At 38.6% G+C, this 19,223-nt stretch overlaps 1 protein-coding gene across 1 annotated transcript in view; it reads right to left on the bottom strand.

Moving 5' to 3' along the window:
• Window positions 1-17,867, bottom strand: part of BLNK (B-cell linker) — a gene marked incomplete at its 5' end in the record, with an annotated part of 30,195 nt that extends 12,328 nt beyond the window's left edge. Inside the window, 13 exons of the mRNA XM_010162008.1 lie at window positions 53-80; window positions 2,358-2,400; window positions 3,187-3,282; window positions 3,583-3,614; window positions 4,172-4,197; window positions 5,558-5,617; window positions 6,370-6,448; window positions 6,975-7,135; window positions 8,340-8,496; window positions 9,286-9,326; window positions 10,300-10,349; window positions 12,262-12,318; window positions 17,802-17,867. Coding sequence (XP_010160310.1) covers window positions 53-80; window positions 2,358-2,400; window positions 3,187-3,282; window positions 3,583-3,614; window positions 4,172-4,197; window positions 5,558-5,617; window positions 6,370-6,448; window positions 6,975-7,135; window positions 8,340-8,496; window positions 9,286-9,326; window positions 10,300-10,349; window positions 12,262-12,318; window positions 17,802-17,867 — 896 coding nt within the window. The remainder of the gene's footprint in view (window positions 1-52; window positions 81-2,357; window positions 2,401-3,186; window positions 3,283-3,582; window positions 3,615-4,171; window positions 4,198-5,557; window positions 5,618-6,369; window positions 6,449-6,974; window positions 7,136-8,339; window positions 8,497-9,285; window positions 9,327-10,299; window positions 10,350-12,261; window positions 12,319-17,801) is intronic.
• Window positions 17,868-19,223: the final 1,356 nt, after the last annotated feature.

The following is a 19,223-nucleotide window of genomic DNA, read 5'->3' as shown; positions in this document are numbered from 1 at the left end:
ACTGACAACTAATCCCTCTCATATTGCCATGTTTTCAGTACACAATACTCACTTTCATCATTATTGTTTGCTTCATGGTCCTGTAATGGAAAGACACATCAGATTTGATAAGAAACAGTTAAAAAAGGAATTATTATTAAATGTGAAGTGCATAAATAAATAAATAATCTGGGTTTGGTAATCTGTAGTAATTTTTAAAGAAGTATTTTTACACAATATATACAATATGGAATACTTTCATCAGCTGTTACGACAGTGTTTGAAAAGTTTTAGCAAACATCAATCTAATTTTATCCATTCTAATAACCTTGAGATTGCCTGTAGCATTGAGAAAATTAGCCCTGAATTTTGTAGTGAGACCTTCTGGTTCATAAAAATCACAGAATGGTTTGGGTTGGAAGGGACCTTAAAGGTCATATAGTTCCACCCTCCCTGCCATGGGCAGGGCCACGTTCCTCTAGACCAGGTTGCTCAAAGCCTCATCCAGCCTGGCCTTGAAGACATCCAGGGATGGGGCACCCACAGCTTCTCTGGGCAACCTGTTCCAGTGCCTCACCACCCTCTCTGTGAAGAACTTCTTCCTGATATCTAATCTAAACCTCCCTGCTTTCAATTTAAACCTGTTACCCCTTGTCCTGTCACTACAGACTTTTGTAAAAGGTCCCATCCCAGCTTCCTTGTAGGCCCGGTCTCCTCTGAGCCTCCTCTTCTCCAGGCTGAACAAGCCCAGTTCTCTCAGCCTGACCCCATGGCAGAGGGGCTCCAGCCCTCCGATCATCTTCCTGGCTTCCTCTGGACTCGCTCCAACCAGTCTATATCCTTCCGATGTTGTGGGTTCCACAGCTGGATGCAGAACTCCAGGTCGGGTCTCAGGAGATCAGAGTAGAGGGGGAGAGTCCCCTCCCTCAACCTGCTGGCCACATTTCTGATACAGCCCAGGATATGGTTGGCTTTCTGGGCTGCCAGCACAAGGTTCAGGTTCATGGTTCAGGTTTCATTTCTGAGCTAGAAAGCAGAAATTTTGCTGCAGATTTGATTATACCAAGAACACATCTTCCACTGAACAGAGGATACTGAGGAGATTGTCTTTTCACCACACTAGACTTGAAGTGATCCAACTTATTTCCTTGTCTTCTTTTGGAGATGCTTTCTTTTGACTCTCACTTCCCGTCTTTTAGGGAAACAAACTCCCATACGAGAACTACCTTTCAAAGAGGCACCAGTTATTAATTTGTCCATCTTCATCCACCAAGTTAATGGTGTTTCACTAATGTTGGTCACAAATGCATTCATTCTCTGGTTGGAGAGGTGTAATATATCATCCAACAATGAGGGAGTGAGATATGGAGAAATCTTTCTCTGAGTCAGCCCAGGCCTTTGAGAGGAACAAGGGTTACAGTTCTGTTAACATGATCAGTGGTGGTAAGTGTTGAGAATGGATTGAATGGGAGCAGTTAACAGATGTTTCATTTATTGAGTTTTTTTGCAATTTAAGCATCTAATTTCTCTATGTAGTAATTGGTAGGCTGATTATTTCTTAAAGACAATTCAGAGCATTGGGCTGGGACAGTTTAATGCACATAGCTTTTAATCACAGATGCTGATGTGGTTACTGTCACTTTCTCAATGATTTGCTCCTCATGCACACTCTCACTTGTGCTGGTACAACTGTTAGTAGACCTATGGTGCAGAACAATTTATGGAACTCATCTGGCTGAACCTCTTGCTGACCTTTTATGCATTTGCTTTTGCCCATTTGCTGCAGTTAGACAAGCTTCCAAAGTAATTTGCTTCAGAAAACCTTTGTTCCACCACAGTGGAAGGGACAGACCAGGGACAAGAGTAATGGAAGAAGAGGAATGGCTTAAAACACAGACTTTGGAACCCAAAGCTTGTAATTTCTACTTCATGGACTGCATTTTCTAGTGATACTGGTTACTCAGACTACTGAGTGACCTTTTAAAAGGATTATGTTTTCAGAAAGTATTAACGATTAAATCATCTGAGAGGAATGAGGCTCCAGGAAGGTGCTTCAGATTGGGCAGTATCGCCCATTGCTACTGAAAGTAAGGTTCCTGGAGTCCTGGTATTTTTTAGTACAAGAAATTATTTTTGCAGACTGAGACATTTGCCCCTTAAAACATTTAAAGTTTTGCTTGAATCAATACAGATGTCCAATGTACCTCTTTTGTCCAAAAGATTAATAGCCACATATACAATATTTGATCAGTCTGACATTGTCATCTGTTTCTGTTATTTAATCCAAATAGTAAAAAGCATCCATCTATTATATATGTAAAACACACAACAGCCTAAAGTTTAGCACGTTCTTTTATAGTGGCACATTAATTACTCACTGCTTTTGGATGAAGACGATTTCTGGGAAGAGGCAAGATATTTCTGGAAAACATACACAATATGTTAAGATGAGTAGGGTTTACTTATTTAATTGCTTGGCTCAGGTATGTGTTTCAAGATGTAGAGAGGAGGAGGTTTGCAGTAAATGGATTTAATTGCAGCTATGCACTGCTGCAGTGGCTGTGGTGATGCTGTGCCCTTAGTGTGGAACTACTCTACAAGAGCTTCTCTTCTGGACCTTCGGTCTCCTGCAACTGTGCACAGGACTTCACCAAACACCATAACACACAGTTTTGAGGATGCCACCTGCTCTTCCTGGGGCATATGGCCTATTTTGTAGAGCAGTGTCATAGAGATGAGACAGTGGTCATGAAGCAACGTCCTATAATTTTAGGGACACAGGTGAAATAGGCTGCATACTCAAGTTTCCTTTGCCTTTTTTCCCCTCCAGAAACTCGGAATATAAATAATGGATTTACTGTGTCCAGTTTCTTTATAAGTAATCCTGTGCCCCATCCCCTGTAAAAAAACCCATCTAATTTGCAAGGGTGCAGAGATGGGTAATAGGACTTGAAACTGGCTTGCAGAGATGTTTTACCCCTGCACTGGATCCCGTGAGGGATATTCAAGAAAATAGTACACGTTTGGCAAACTGGCTTGAATACGGAAGTTCACAAGGAAATAAGAACTTTCAATTCTTACCTTGCCCCAACATCCCTAACTATTTGTGTGTCCTGACAATTGCTTATTATCTGAAGGCTATGCAATAGAGAGGAGAAAATTTTGTCTCTGCTAGTATTTCCGAGGGAAATACTGCTGTTGGCTCACCTGGAAGTATCCAACTTAGGTGATTCTCTGGTCATGCTGTGCACGTGGGAGTGCTCTGTATTCTGAGCAGGCATAGATGGAAGTGGCTTAGTGAACCTAGTAATAAACCGTGAATTAAGAAAATTATATTTAACAACAATTAAATACAGAATACAGAGGCAACCTTTCTTCTCTCCTACTCCTTCAAAACCACTCAAGGTACACTTAGGAGGTATTTCTTTTTAATATGTATTATGTTTGGGTTATTGAAATTAACATAGACATGGATGACAGATTTTGTGTAGATAATGTAAGTAGAGAATTACCATATCTTTCAGAGAATTATCAAACATACAGTATCTAGATGAGAAAATACAAGTTTTAAATAATGCACAACCATTCGTAGCAATGAGTTACCTGGTTACTGGTGGTGGTGGTGATGGTTTTTCCTGTAAGAGAAAAAGCATGGAATTACTTGGTCCTGTTCTGATTTCTTAAAATACACTTGTATGATGGTATTAGTCTTATGACAGCAATATCTTATTTTTGTGTTGTGGTACAGATTTCTAGTAGAAATCTTGCCTGGTAATCTGCACTAGGCTTAGAGAGGCAAGGAGTCACCACCAGTAAATCTGTGAAGCCCTGAGCACACTGCTTTAGCCATATGTCATGTCAGTACCAGCAAGAGGGAAGAAAATCACTGTGTCGGTACTGTCATTGCTCCTTTGCTTCAGTTCTGCTTCTAGAACGCATTCCCTTAGGCTGCTGCTTCCCAGACCAGATCACTGTCACATAGGACAGGAAAACTTCAGCTCCTTCCCATTTATTCTGTTCTGCAGACCTTTTGTATTGGTTTGCCAGATTTTCTGTGAAGGAAGTGTTAGGAAGTTTTAAATGCAGAGATTTGTTCCTATTTTTCCCCTTTGAAAGGCTGATCATCTTTTTCTACAATCACATTTGTGCCATGTCCGAGGGCAATGCAAGTCAAACTACAGAAAAGCCTTACCTCTTCTTCAGGAACCTCATAGACTTCTGTAGGACAGGGATAAAAAAATGTGTTCTTTGGTTAGCAAAAATGTGTACTGCATGTTACTGGAAAAACTGATCACAATTTGTATCAATTGTATTTCTGCCTCTGGAAAAATAACTTGGGAGAATCTGGTCAGAGCTTGATTCTGCCTCCAAAACCCTGGGGTAACTACACTCCTGGTCTTCTAGTGGGAAGATAGGAATAAGTCCCAGGAACTCTGATAAACAGTCTCTGTATTAATGACTGTATTAATAAGTCTCCCCACCCAACAACCCTTTTTTGTTTTTCTTTCCTTCCCTCCCAAAGATGAATGCTCACGTGGCAGAAACCTGGGACAGTTTGGAAAAGATGTGTTCTCACACCTGTGGTATCATTTAGCCTTTCCTTGACTCTCAGGGAGGAAGAGATCAGGTGAATCAAATACAAGCTGGCTCATTTGCATGGCCAGCATCCATCCCTGAGCTCCATCCCATAGGTATATTTTAATTCACAGGCATTAAAAGCCAAAACTACCAGTATCCTTATCTATGTCCAGTTTCTTCGAAGAAAATTGAATCATATTTAAACAACTTTCATGTCAGGTTTCATCGCTTTATTGCGCTGAGAAGTGAGAGTTCCCACCAGGGGGAGATGGTTTGGTTTAGTAACGCCTGTCAGGAGCTGGCTGTTGCTCCACGCTGATTTACAGGAAGTCTAAGATTAAAAAGGGCACTTGTGAAATGTCTGAAAAGTAACTCACAAAAATCTTAAGTCATTCAGAACAAAACTTTTGTAGTTTACGACTTGAAAGTTAAACAGTTGCTAATGAATATGCAAAGGATTTTTAAAGAACTGTGTGATCAGTCTGTAAAGGTTACATTCCAAGCAATTAATGAGATGACAAGGATGCAAAACAACTATGAGTTAGCACAGCTAAGGAAGATTAAGCAAGTATATCTGCACTTGCAAAAGCAAATATGATTCCTCTTATTTGTTTCTGCTTTTGTATCTTTTTCCAAATACGGAATGTCTTTAATGTTTGAAGTATTGAGTCTTGATTCCTATAGGGAAATGGGATTAGTAACATACTAAATCCTATAATTGGTTTTGCTGTATTGATCCATTTGCATTCCTCTGCTACCGCAAAAGACTAAAAATAAATTAGTTTGGGGCAAATGACTTGTTCTAGTTTTATTCATGCTTAAAACAGATTTATTATTCAAGCTAGGCAAAACAACTGCTATAACATAGGAAACCCTAAAGGGGAACATATTTTTGTTTTACTGAAGTATGTCATATGGTTTGTGTTGTGAATACATCAAGCATAATTTAATATTCCTCAGCCTTAAATTATTTTACCAGTTAAAAAACCCTTCCACATACCTTGCATATCAGAAGCAAGAGAAGGCTTTGGAGTAGTCTTCATAAGTCTGTTCGCAGGAGCTAAAAACATATTTTATTCATATACCTGTATACTTTTGCATGTGTGTATAGACACATTTTATACATACACGCACGTATTAAGAAAACTAACAGTGTAATATTTATTCTTATTGCATGATTGTTAAGTAGGTTCAAGTGACAGCCTTTTTGTGTGACCTTGAACAAATCAACTGAGGCAGACAGCAGCTCTTTTTAAAAGGGAAACATTATTCAGTGTTCATGCCTTGCTGAGTAAGTTTGGTACTGTCAGTAATGTCAGACAGCAGAACTACATACTCTTCTCTGTTTACTTTTCACATTTGGACTGTAGTAGTTTCACTCTCCAGCTAAATATACTTCAAATAGCGAGGTTAAAAAAAAGAAAGAATCAAAGTGTGTCTTTATCTACTGAAAATCTAAAAAGGCTCGTTGTTCTCCCAAGGCACTTCAGCAAACAGAATTGTAATGCTGTGGCTCCCTTGGATGAGGAGGGAGATCACATACCATGAAAAGCTTCCTGGTTATAGAAGGGCTAGGCTTAAACAGCTGAGTGGAAGAGGCAGGAATCAAACATGGCTTCCAATAAAGTTAAAAATAATTTTTCTTGGCCTTGTCATGGGCCAAAGGAGCCAACTGCCTTTTTGCAGGCTGTATTCTCCTTAATAGCTGCACCTCCACTCTTTGAACACTAGAAATGTAAATGAATTTGATCCATTTTTCCACTGTTGTTCATATCAAGGAAATAATTATTAGCTTAAATGACTAAAACTCACATCTTGTGGGTAGTGACATGCTGCTTTCTGTGGGCTCAATATAGTTATCGTCATTATCCACTGGCACAATGTAGTTATCCTATGAGAAATGCAGAACAACAACAACAACAAAATAATCTACCAGCTAAACCTCCATTATATCAACAAACTGTTGGGATTGAAGCCCTGGCAGCATTTTACAATAGTTGCCATTTCACAGTGACTGCTATTTCAGACATTTATCATCTTAGGTGAATGGGATTCCCTAACACTGAAAACCCCTTACCAAATGAGTCCAGTTCTATACAGGAGGATGAAAGCCCTCTGTTCCCTTTGTCCTGGGTTAGCCTTTGAGGTTGCTCTCTCCTCATTGCCTGCAGCTTGTTATGGATGAGCAGAAACTATAGTTTCTGCTCATCCATAACTCCTCAATGCTTGAAGTAGGCAGATACACCCTGGGAATCAGCACAGTACTCGCACGTCACTGCTTGTGATGTACAAAATGATTCATACCACAGAGGCTAAGAAACGGCCAAGGCCATGGCACTGCTGCTTAGTCCGGCTTATCATCAGTACAGGTCATCAGTTGTTTAAACTGTCAGAACAAGTGTATCTATAAACATTACCTCATCATCACTACACTCCTTAGGCTTCGGTGGTACTTTTGGTTTTGCAGCAGGAGATGGAAATGGCAGAGATGGCACAGATAGTTTCTTTGGTCTGGACACGGCTGGACTGGGCGTACTTGGGAGAGGTTTGTTAAGCAGTTGGTGACTGGTGCGATTGTCTTTTAGTATGGAAGAAAACAACAATTTTAGTCAAAATTACACAGCCTCTGGACCATCTTCTACTACCTGAGCAAACAAGACTTCACTGTGGCTGCAGCTCAGGTCAAAAGGCAGACCTGAGTGTATGCTGGTCCTGATGGTGGGACTTGTGTGCAAACTGGTCCTGTTTCATCGCCCAAGGCAGCAACCTAGTCCTCTGTATCAGGCTGCAGAGGGTGCTTAGCCACTGACTGTTGTATGAACAGCTGTTTAACTCCTTGGGGAAAAGGTGGTGACTGGGTGGTGTAGTCCTTCAGTTAGCATGTCCTGTGTCAGTATGAACTTTGACTTTCTCACATAGGAAGTGAGAAAGAACATGTGACATATGAGAAAAAATTGTTACAAAGCATAAAAGAGTGGGACTGAAACACAAATTATGCCAGGTCATCTGGGTGTCACTTTAAAAATTCCTCTCCTTTTCAAAGAACATGTAGGTGAAGTGCTGATAAACTTCTATGAATACATATGTGGCATTTTAGATCTCTGATGATTATTCTATAACCAGTAACAGTCTTCTATCATACAAAACTGAAAGCAGGCATGATGCCAATGTTTCTTTTCCCATGGCTTAAATCTTCATCTAACTGAGGCTAACTTTCATTCACTTCAGTGTGATATGCCCATGGTCGAAAAGAATCAAAACAGGAAGAAAAAGCGCCATTATGCTGGACGGTTGTAAATAAAATCATGAGGCTGTCCTGTTTTGCAGGATATTTATCCTTCTCATTACCAATCTTGAAGGACAATATGGCATGACTATTTGGGTGGCTTTTCCTCCATTCTCCTGCTTTTGGAATAATGATTTAAGATAAAGAAAAGATTAAGAAGTGACGTGTGTAGTCTTACGTGTTTCAATGAACTGCATTACAATATGCAGATGAATCTGGAGTGGATTTAATGGTATCTCCCATACCTTTGTTTGAATCTTGTACTTAGTAGATGTCTAGGACATAATATATTAAAATTCTAAACATTACCAGCAGTGCTAACCGTTTCCTGCTGTAATTACAAATCATATATATCCCTGAAAGCTGAAGACCAATTGTCAGAATTAAAAGCAAACTCTTGAAGAAAGGACAGGTTAGTCCATTTGAGGCCACTTCTCTTCTGGTACTGATAAATAAGCAATTAACAAGTTGACATAGTCAACTACTCCATAACTACCTGCGTATTCACCCCTAGAAATAGGGAATGCCGAAGGAATCTTCTTTTTCTCCTGCTCACTTGGAGGCGGCTCATAGCTGTCATCAGGATTCTCTTCAGTGGGGACCACATACATCTCAGAATCAGAGTGGTCATCTGGATTTTCATAGTCACTGTCCTAGGATGACAGAATTTCTTATGTCTCATCTCATAATATATTTATGGCTTCACAGCAGTGTGTGACACAAATATCCTTGCAGGAGTACAGTTAACTAAATTATGAGAATGTATCCTTGACAGGACACATTACACTCCCTTTTAAGTGCTACTTCTCCAAATGAACAGGTACTCCTGCTTGCCTCCCCTTCTGCTCCTCACAGGAGCTTCCTGCTCCCTGTCTTGCTGCTATCTCCAAGGAGTCTTTTCACACCAAGTGCTCGCTCTTCAAATTATGGACCAACAGCTTGGTTCCCATCACAGGACCCTAGTTCAGCTGTGACTCCTGATGTGTCCTGCCACTGCCTCTCCATTTCCTATTAAAAGGGTACATAGGAGCTAACTCCTGAAGGACATTAAGTCCCTTTGGGCTGAGGGTTGTACAGCATGGCAATTACCTTACACAGCCAATGACCATGACTTGCTTCATTCTAATGTTCTCCAGAATCTTACTAGAAATATTTCATTTTTAGGAAGAAGTGGCTTTCCCTTCCTCATCCTCCCACCCCCCAGACAGAAAATCTTACTGGATTTTGAAATGACTGTTCATTTTGAAAAGTCACTCAGATTGATGCCATGAACTTACTTATCCAAAAAGTTAAAAATTGAGGTAGCTAAAAATCAGTGGCTACTTGTAAATAATGCTGATGTAACAAGATAACATTTCATTAGATGATTCAAAAATAAACTTATTGCTTGTGCTGAACTTATTGCCACAACAGCCTTCCACTAACCCGAAATATGTACTTACAAAATCATCTGACCATTGGTCCTCTTCATTGTCTGCATGTTCTAAACCAAACATTAGTGTTATTTAAAGAAATGTAATAGTGAATATAATTATTTTTTTTTAACCTAGAATTAAGAAAGTCTATCATATTCAGTAAAAGAAAAGTAAAAATTTCCTGAAGAGTTCAGAGCAATGCATTTGGTTTGGAATGAATAGTAAATTAAATGCCTGCTTGCTTGTTTTTCATAAATTGTTTCAGACCTATTGGGAAAGCATTAGAAAATGGCAAACTGCACACTGTCTGAACAGCAGAGTGTGCCCTTTATCCAAAATGTCCTGCTAATGCATCTCATTTTTAAGTAGGAGTCACAATTTCTACATAACGGATCTGTCACTGACCTCTGGGCCTTGCACTTTCTTGTTTCTCAGTTAAATCTCCAAGACAGCATACTAATTGCAAGTGTGTACGTTAAAGATGGAACAGTTACCTGATAACTTCAAAATTCTGTCCTGATTCTTCAGGTTTCATATAATTGTTTCCTTAACAAGACAGCTGTTAACTTGTAAAAATGGGCATGAACTAGTTTGTGGGCAGTCCTGTATGATGAGCAAATACAGTTCTACTACTAAGATAATCCATATCATCATCATTGTCACATTAATACTACTAAGATTCTGACTTCTGTGATGTTACGTTTGTTCAATTTTTTCCCTATTTACTGTTACATCACAGTTTCTGGCAGAAAGGGACTGGATGCAAATTCTTCTCCATCTTTAGAGCAGCCTACATGCAGAACCCTGGTAAATACTGATTTTGAAGGAATAGCTGCTTTTTTTTCATAGTGGAAGAACTTGCCATACTTTGCTTGCCTCTCATTTCAGAGGTGTGAACTACCTTCAAAGTTGTTGATAATGGCATCTTCTTCTCTCATTAAAAAGAAATTATGAGGAAACATATAGCTGAAATATGATTAGGCGTATAGGTATCAAATATACACAGACATGCAGTTTAAATTTCCATTAATACAGCCTTACCTGAAGCATAATCCCTTTGTGGTAGACTCGGTGGAGGTTTTTTTTTCAGCCTGTAAACAATAATTATTACTTTTATGATCTAGTAAGTAACATTCACTAGAAGGGAGCATTAGTCAGACACATAATAAAGCTGATAACAAAAGATACCTGCAGCTGAAGAAATACAGATCACTGTCACAGATGCTTAGCAAATAGCTGCAGGAGAATGCTTTGAAAAGCTAGAAACAGATAAGAAATTAGATTCTAATCTAAGATCTATTTTTTTCTTAAGAACATATTTTGAAAGAACTGCTTCCTTGCCCAACCACCCTCCTCTGCATTTCCAGTGCAGAAACAGGTAAAATAGGAGTCAGACAAATACGCATTTATCTGAAAATGAAAAATCTGTTCAGGCTCACAGAGACTTTGCTAAGAGTATAGCATAAGAAAGTGGTGCTGTGCTCTCCACTTGCATTTCTATAACTATCATTTTGCATGCACTTCATGTTCTGATTAATGTTTAAATGTATATCAGGTCTCAGAACCAGATTCTGTTTCCATTTACTATTATTTTATGGTGTTATGCCCCTTTTTTGGTAAATACTGTTATAATAGCATTTGTAATACCAAGTGAATCAAAAGATAATGTGTAGAAATACTGAAAGAATCTCTGTGGCTATACATATGTATGTGTGAGCATATATATATATTTAGCAAACTCCTGTTTGCTAAACTGCAGCTGTGCAGAGAAGACACTGAATTACAGTTTGTTGATGTATCAATTATTTCATTACCCTGTAAAAAAAGAGAAGAATTTGGGTTTAAAATTAAAATGACTGGTGCATGTGTGACTGAAGTCAGACTGATGCATCTCAAAGAGAAAAAACACACCTTTGTTTTTTGAAGTCATATAGAACATTAAGACATTTACATTAAAATTACTCTTTAAGATGACTTTTGAACATTGTCTGACAGCTTTCCTGTAGCACTGATGAGACCTCACCATTGACCTAAACTTTTGTCCACTGAACTGATGGCTTCTCTCATTCTTCAAACCAGTCCTGACAGATTCATTTACAAAAATAAGCAAATTATTTGCAAAGAAAATTTTCCACAAAGAATTTAAAATGTTTTCTTGCACTCTCTGAGGAATACTGATGCCTACAAATTTTGCTCTACCACGAGAATTTGACATTCGGTACTTGGGTGCTGATCATGCTGCTTAGGTGTCAGTGTTCAGGTACCAACTGAAGGTGGTGGCACACTGGCACAAACACATCAGTTTACAAACTTTTCCCCCATCTGATTTGATACACGCTTTGGCTATTTTTGAGTTGAATTCAGGGAATTCTTTTGTTCAGATAGTACCAAAAAAAAACCAAACCCAACCCACACGCATGAATCAATGAATGAATTGTGCAAGCATTGCTAAATCTAAAAAAAATAATCTAGGTACATTATTTTGAAATATTAACCTTAGTTCATTACGAACAGCATTAATGATGGATAGCTGACCCCTCTGAGTCTTTAACTGCCCGTAGCATGAAGATAACTTCCTGTTTTAAAACTACATTAAAAAGCATTCTCAACAGCCCTGCTGTTGTCTTCTGTCCAGGTTAGCACAGGCACGTTAGAAGGAAAATCCCAGGGCCACTGCCAGGGCAAATCTCACGTTTTTGGGAGGATAGACCAAAAATCTATTAATGTACTTTGCAACATGTATATCTATCATGAGATCATGAGAACTGAGGCAATAATAAGAGGCTGTCTGGGTCACAGTGCGAAGTACGTGGCCTAAGCCACGTGACACGTTTCTGAACTGCTAAGTAGTAGGCTTCAACATTATGTCCCAGGCCATGTAAATCCTGGCAGTAGCCCTGGCAGGAAATGTAAATACGTTGTAATGAAAGCATACGAAGCACAGAACAGAGGTCTGTGTCTCAGCAGCCTATCATGCCATTGTGCAGCTCTGAAATAGCATACCGATCCCAAGTATCTTTCCCAGTTTTGCAAATTAAGGCCACTTGTTCATTTTGGAACCTGAATATCAACAGAAGAGAAGAAATTATGTTTCTGTCACAGAGCTGAAAGGGTTCATGGCCACATCTACATTTGTCAGAATCTCTTCAAATATGTTATTCTAAAATTCAAATCAACGTAAAAAAATAATTCTCTCTGTACTGGTATGATTTACTGAGTGCCAGAACTGAAATTCACGCTCTTTTTAAGTCAATGGGACCTTCGCTTTGCAAGGGCCAGAATTTACCCAACATGCAAACAAGCTCAAAAGACATAACCCCTATGCCAAGGAATGGTTACGTAGATGTTTCAGACCCTGATGTTACACACAGATGCTTGCAGAGCGACAGCTGACTCCATCCCGTTCCCCTGAAGTCAATGGCAAGCGACTGAAAGAATCAAATGCCACCCAACTAAGCATACGTATTTAAGCAGAAGACAGTGATTTCCTAACAGATCTTTTAACAGAGTTATATAAAATTATATTACATGCAATTTCAAGTAAAACATTCTAGTGCTACTCTGGACTTCAGTTACAGGTGGTGAAGTGTCTCTGTTAGCTGTGATGGAAACTTATTTAACTGTGTTCTGTTTATTTAATGGGCCTTTTTCTAAAGTTTAATAGAAAATAAATCACTTTCTGGAGAATTTGAAATATCTCTGAGGAATTTCAGTTCTGAAGGACTCAGTAAAATCCAAGTACATTTTTGAGAGTGTGTTTACAGGTTTTTAAAAGCAATGTACACATTTTACCTTCAACAAATAACCACATAGCATGAGACATTTCACATAATGACATAATGGGGTCTAGATGCTGTTCACACAAGAACACACTGCAATGTACAGAAATTCACAATACTTAAAATTCATATCCCAATTTTGTGTTTTCCTGTACCATATGGAGAATTTTTAAATAAACTGCAGCAGAGGTGTGTTTTTTCTGCTCTAGCAACACTTCTTTTTTTCCCCTCCAGGCTGCCTCCAGAAAAGTAACCAGACATACACAGTAGTAGCCCTTTGCATCTCTAAGAATTAAGTGCTACGTGTATTTCCTCACTGGTGTTTCTGCTCACTCCCCCAGCATTTAAGATTTCGGCTAAAAGTGCTTTCTTTTCAAGAGTCCTTCACTTTCTCTGTTGTTAGCTCTGTACACAGCCCACTTTCTTCTTAGGAACCATTTTGGCTTAATAGGATTAACAAAAATTATATTGACATCTTATTGAGTATTTATAGTCTGTATTAGTCCTAAGTGCACTAGTTCATTACACATGTGATTAAGATAAATTAATTGAATTTTGCCAAAACCTTTTTCAGAATTCCTAACAGGTGCAATCCAGCTGACATAACTTTTCCTGAGCTGCACTCTCATGACCTAGTGGAATAGTCTGTTATAGCTTTGGAAGTGTCTGATGATTGTACAAAATAATTTTTTTTTTTTAAAGTGTTATTTGTACTCCATCACACGTTTTCTTTACAATGTGCTGTGGCAGTGAAATGTCATCTAGCTGTGATTTGTTTATCTTCACTTTGATGAAATACTGTTATATTAATAAAAATCCTGGTAGTCAAAATATCCTAATCAGCTACACTTTGAAATTAATGTTTCTTCAGAACACAGTTAAAATTATGTATTAAGGTTTTTCTGATTTCTAAGTGGAGTATAGCTTGATTTTAGTACTTTTCTCACATTGTTTAGTCCCCAAAATACCACTCTTCCCTCTGCCAAGGGTTTGATCATGGATGTCTTACAGTTGCAGCTATGCAGCTGGAAGAGACATATAGTGACGCAACTCCATTTTTCTGCTTGAAGTTACTGCCTAAATTACAAATAGTATAGAAAAATGGACTAGACAAAACTGAAAGAAAAAGCTTACCCAACTAAAAATCTGGGTAAAGCAGATAAGATGAACATGCATCATCTTTCCATTTTTCAGTGACATGGCAAATGAACATATGGACATACTGGATTGTGTGCAGTTAGACTTGACATCTGATTGCTTTGACTTGATTTCTGCTAGCTTTGCAATAGTGGTTGTGCGAGGACGTGATAATGCAGCAAAGCAAGTAACCTGAACTTCTAAGTTTCTTATTCGGTACAGTAGGTCAGCACGTACCCAAAGCTTTAAGGTGAAATCCTTGCTGTATACGGGTATGACTCAGTATTGACTGCAGTGGAGCTAGGATGCCACTGAACAAAGCCTAGAGGCATAAAGCTCATGATTTACAGATGAGTGCTGTGTCTTTACAGTGCGTTCCAAGCATAGGCAACCATCCCACAGCATGAAACCTATGATTTCTCTTGTACTTCCCTGTTCTGTATCACCAAGGGTGTGAGTGTGAAAAAATGCCCCTAGCTCTCATTGTTTATACAACTTCAGCTGTACCTATTGCTTCTACACCTAAGGACATAATCCTCTTCAACATCATGATGTGCACAGCAGCTGGGACTCCAGTATTGTAAATAGTTTAGCATGTGATGAAGGGGAAAGCAAGTGGGCAAATGCAATAGGCAGTACTTTTACTGTCAGAAAATTTTGAGTCGGGGGGGAGAGTACACAACAGAAACTTTTAAGCAATGAAGAAACGATCTGTAGTTTTCTTTCCTGTTAGCACCACTGTTCAGACTGCTTTCTGCAGACCCTTAAGACACACATACCCCACCCCAGCTGTACCACCCAGATGAACTAGGTTGGAGAGCAGGACACTTGATGCAAGAACTTCTCGTACTTTCCTGCATAATCAAGAGCCCATCCAAAATTTTAGAAGTGTCTTAACACATACTGGTAATAAGTCAAATGTATTTCATGATTATTTGATCATTCCTTCAATTTTGGTAGCAGAGGCTTACAGTACACGTGTGACAACTTTAGGCTTGGGATAAACAAGTGCACTATTTGACTTCTCTAAAATTATTTCTACTTATAATAGGTATAAATTTGAGCCAAAATGATGTTTGTTCCAACATACAGACAAATTTTAAATCTATGCTACATAAAGCTATTTTTGCAATACCTTTTTTCCTCCTTCAGTCATGTTTAGATCCTTGATATTTAATTAAATAATCCTATAACTGAAATGGAGGAAGTGATCAACTGGGTAACTGTATTTTTTTTAATTATTTCTTTTTTTTTTTTTAGAAAAAGCATCTACTAAAAATCAAACAAAAAGCCCCCAAAGGGTAACTTTCAGAGGAATACAGCCCGTTCCAATTCTTCAAAGCTTGGCATCTCTTGCATATGCCCTTATCAGTCTTGTCAACTCATGCTGTTATTGAAAGTCTCATTATGCACTAGGTTCAAGATGTGAGTTCTGAAGTCGTGTGCAAATTTGAGAATTTTTTTCTTCAATTAAAAAAAACCAACCAATAAGTTTCTGATCTTCATCATTGCAGAAGTGATTAATAGTACTCAGAAGAACCATAGAAATAAAAAAACACCCCAATCTTTCTGATTTTTTTTTTACGTTTCAGTTTGTATTCTTATAGCTGGGGGAGGTGATATGCCAGCTTTGTGCTGCAGTCATACATTAAGAGAGTTTTTATGAGCCTGCTCTTCTTTGCAGATTTTTTTATATCTTGAGATAATCAAAGAATTGCAGCATTACAGCAGCAATCTTGTATCTGACATTTAATGATGGCATCTCTGACCTTCCTGGCTTCAGCTACATTTAGTTCTTTTATTTTTCCCTTGTCTATCCTTCCCCTCTTACTCTCGGGGAAGGACACACTGTCAGAGCAATACTGTTTAACAGCAGAATTCATATCCAGGCAAATATGGGAGACAATTTGTTGCCCTGAATGATAAACTTGAGATGCTTCTATTGTTTCTGCCCTCTGCTTTCCTCTGAAGCATTTGAACTGGACCCACTTGCAACGTTATTAACTATACTTAACCTAATACTGAGAAGCAGGCAGCCACCTTTTATTAAAAATCAACAAAACCCCAATCCCCCTCAACCCTGCCCCCTCCAAAACCCTACCAAAAGCCTTGACAGCCTGAAAGCTCTTCCCTCTGAGCAGGTCCCAGTTTTTTGCAGTCAGATCTCTGAACACAGTGGTCTGTTTACATAAACAGTGTGAAAAACAAACACACACTTGGATTAAGTTAAAAATCCAAGTAGTAGAAAGAGAGTCATGTTAACAAAAATGCTTGTGTGTAAATAACACTACATCTACCATGTGAATGATTTACTGCCAATTGCAGCAGTGCTAGAGAGAAAGAGGATAAATAAAGGAAAAAAGTGATCTTGAGAGTCTCTCTACTATATCAGATGTTGCCATCAGGGCCTGCTCAAGGCTGGGGGACCGAAGCACAGCTGTGATGAAGGGGCCACAAAGAATGGCCTGCAACTTAAACCTGCCCAGCGAAAGAGTGAGCCAGGTGGTCTCTGCTGTTCCTAGAGGTTTATCCCACTCCTCTGCCAAGCATAGCGGCTGCCCCACAAGCACCAGCCCTGCCTGGGCTGACTGCAGGGCCAGTAGCTGTAGCCAGCCCAGCTTTCCAGAGCTCTTGCATAGCCAAACCAGGCATTCTCCCACCAGCCTACTTACCACTTTGTATATACCTAAAATTAGCTCTTGTTAAAACTATACTTTTTCTTTTCTTTGATCTGAGCCATCATGGTCACATAAACATTGCTTAAAATTGTTCTTATGTGCCTTTTACATACGAGAGCTGTATTTCTAGAATTTAATATGGTCATCCTGGAAACACCGCAGATACTATGTACTAATTAACTTCTTTTAAAAGAAGTACTTTGTAATTTTGATGCCAGTGACCCATATAATGAAAGACATTTGAATGAGAAAAATCACATCCAAATGGAAGTTCAATGCAAATGAGCTATTGCATTAAAGAAAAAGTGTGCTAAATAGCTAATTGGTTTAAATAGTCGTTTGGCTAGAAACAGTGAATGGTGTATTCATTTGACCGGGATGCAGAGTTACTGGAATTTCTTTCCATGTATGAATATTTTATGATACTTGTATACACGTGACATCAATATGCATGCTCTTTAGCAGTTCTTACTGGAATAAGGATGTTAGGTAATGCTGGAGTTTGTTTTATGGGACTGAAACACTGCGGGACTACGCATTTTTGTGGAAATTCAAACTATGATGTCTGACTAGTTGGTTCAAGGTGGAGCTCAAATTAAAACTAATCGCATCAGGTAGCCCAAACAGTGGCCTGAGGAGAAAGGCACATACTTGAACAAGTAGCAGCGATCATTCCCAAAGAATATGCAAGAAAAATGCATTTTACCCAGATATGTTTTTTCAGGGCTACAAACACAACCATCCGTTGGAGGCCAGTTCTGCAACTACTTTGTGATACTCTTAATACTGATGACAATTCTGCATGCCACTGTTCAGACTGAGGCTCTTTACATACGCTCAAGTACATCCCTCTAGAATAACATGCTCCCATCATTAAAGTACTATATATTGCGCTAGCAGTCTGAATTTCCCCAGATTGAGAAAACTAGGATTGGCATTTCAAACTTACTTTTTGAACTTGTTTATTATCCCACTTTCATTTTTCTTGATGTCATGCACCATCTTTTGAAGCTTCCTGTAAGGTATTAAACAAAGCCAGCATTAGTATTACCATGTGGTTGAACATCCATTTATATAAATGAAGAAAAATACAGGAAATGCATTTCCAGTAACATTTCACACACCAAAACTGCTTAATGTACATACAATCAGTAGTATAGTTGATAATCATTTGTGTATGAATTTTCCCTACCTTTTTAACAGAACTCTTTAGCACAATTTGTGTTATCCTTCTCTTTATTACAACAAAGCGCAATTTAAACAATTTATGTGTATGTGCATCAGGAAGGAACACCATTGACTAAATTAATAGTTAACATTTTCTTCAGAAGTGACTTTACAACACTCCATGGCTATAATGGGAATACCCTCTGATTTCTGACCTTACACGAGTCATTTTATTAGTGGACAGTTTACCTCATTCCATAGTGTTTGCAGTTATAATAGGAAGGGGGGGGAAAAATGATACATTCCTGGGCCCAGGCCATCTGAGAAAGCATCAGATTATCTGTGACTCTGAGTCTAGTTTTTCACTCAGCAAGTACATTCAGAATTTTAGTTTTAACAATGTTAATTAACAGAACAGAAATATCTGATCCTTCCATTAGGTCAGCTGGAACTAAAGAATTTTTAGCATCCCTGCAATGCAACAACATGGACTAGCCTGCTTACAGGCTAGGTCATGGGTCTGATACTTGAGTATTCCTAGAGCCTAAATTTTTACCTGATTTTACTTAAACAATTCAACGTATTCTTTTCTGGTTCTGAACTCAGGAAAAAAAAAAGCATCAGGAATAACTGACAAATAATTCACAAGTAGATCTTTAACTTTTGATCAAAAGTCATACTGTTAATTTACTGCAAAAGGATAGTGCTAGCTGCTAATATATATATTAAAAAAAAACCAAACAAAAAACACAGAAGTGAGAAACAAGAGGCACAAGATTTCCTGCAACAATGCATTACATCTATGAGAATAGCTTGGATTATTATCTAAACTAACCAGATACTGATCCCAGATTTGCAGATTTAAAGTATCTCAAGTTCTGCTTTGCTGTGGAGTTGGTGTTACAGCCCCCCCCGCCAATAGATTCAGCTTCTGGTTATGCTTGAAGCATCACAAATAGCCATCTTTGGCAGTTTACTGTTTCTTTCTTGTGCCCCAGCTGGCACCTGGCAGTGTCTATAAATGAAAAGTTATGAGGAATGAAAAGAATAAGAGGAGATCTAAATGGTTTAGTTCTAGTTTGGGGAGAATGCTTGCTTGCAAGTGGTCTATGTCCTTGTCAAAAAGGCTTGCCAAACTTTAATTAGAAATTATTCTAAGCATCAATTATTTTTCTTCCCGTATCTATTGTTAGCGATAGAACCC

The sequence above is a fragment of the Eurypyga helias genome, unplaced genomic scaffold, assembly GCF_000690775.1.
Source record: "Eurypyga helias isolate BGI_N326 unplaced genomic scaffold, ASM69077v1 scaffold15872, whole genome shotgun sequence".
In the NCBI taxonomy this organism is placed as follows: domain Eukaryota; kingdom Metazoa; phylum Chordata; class Aves; order Eurypygiformes; family Eurypygidae; genus Eurypyga; species Eurypyga helias.
Note: the sequence above shows the minus strand (reverse complement) of the source record. Positions and strands in the feature narration are given on the sequence as shown.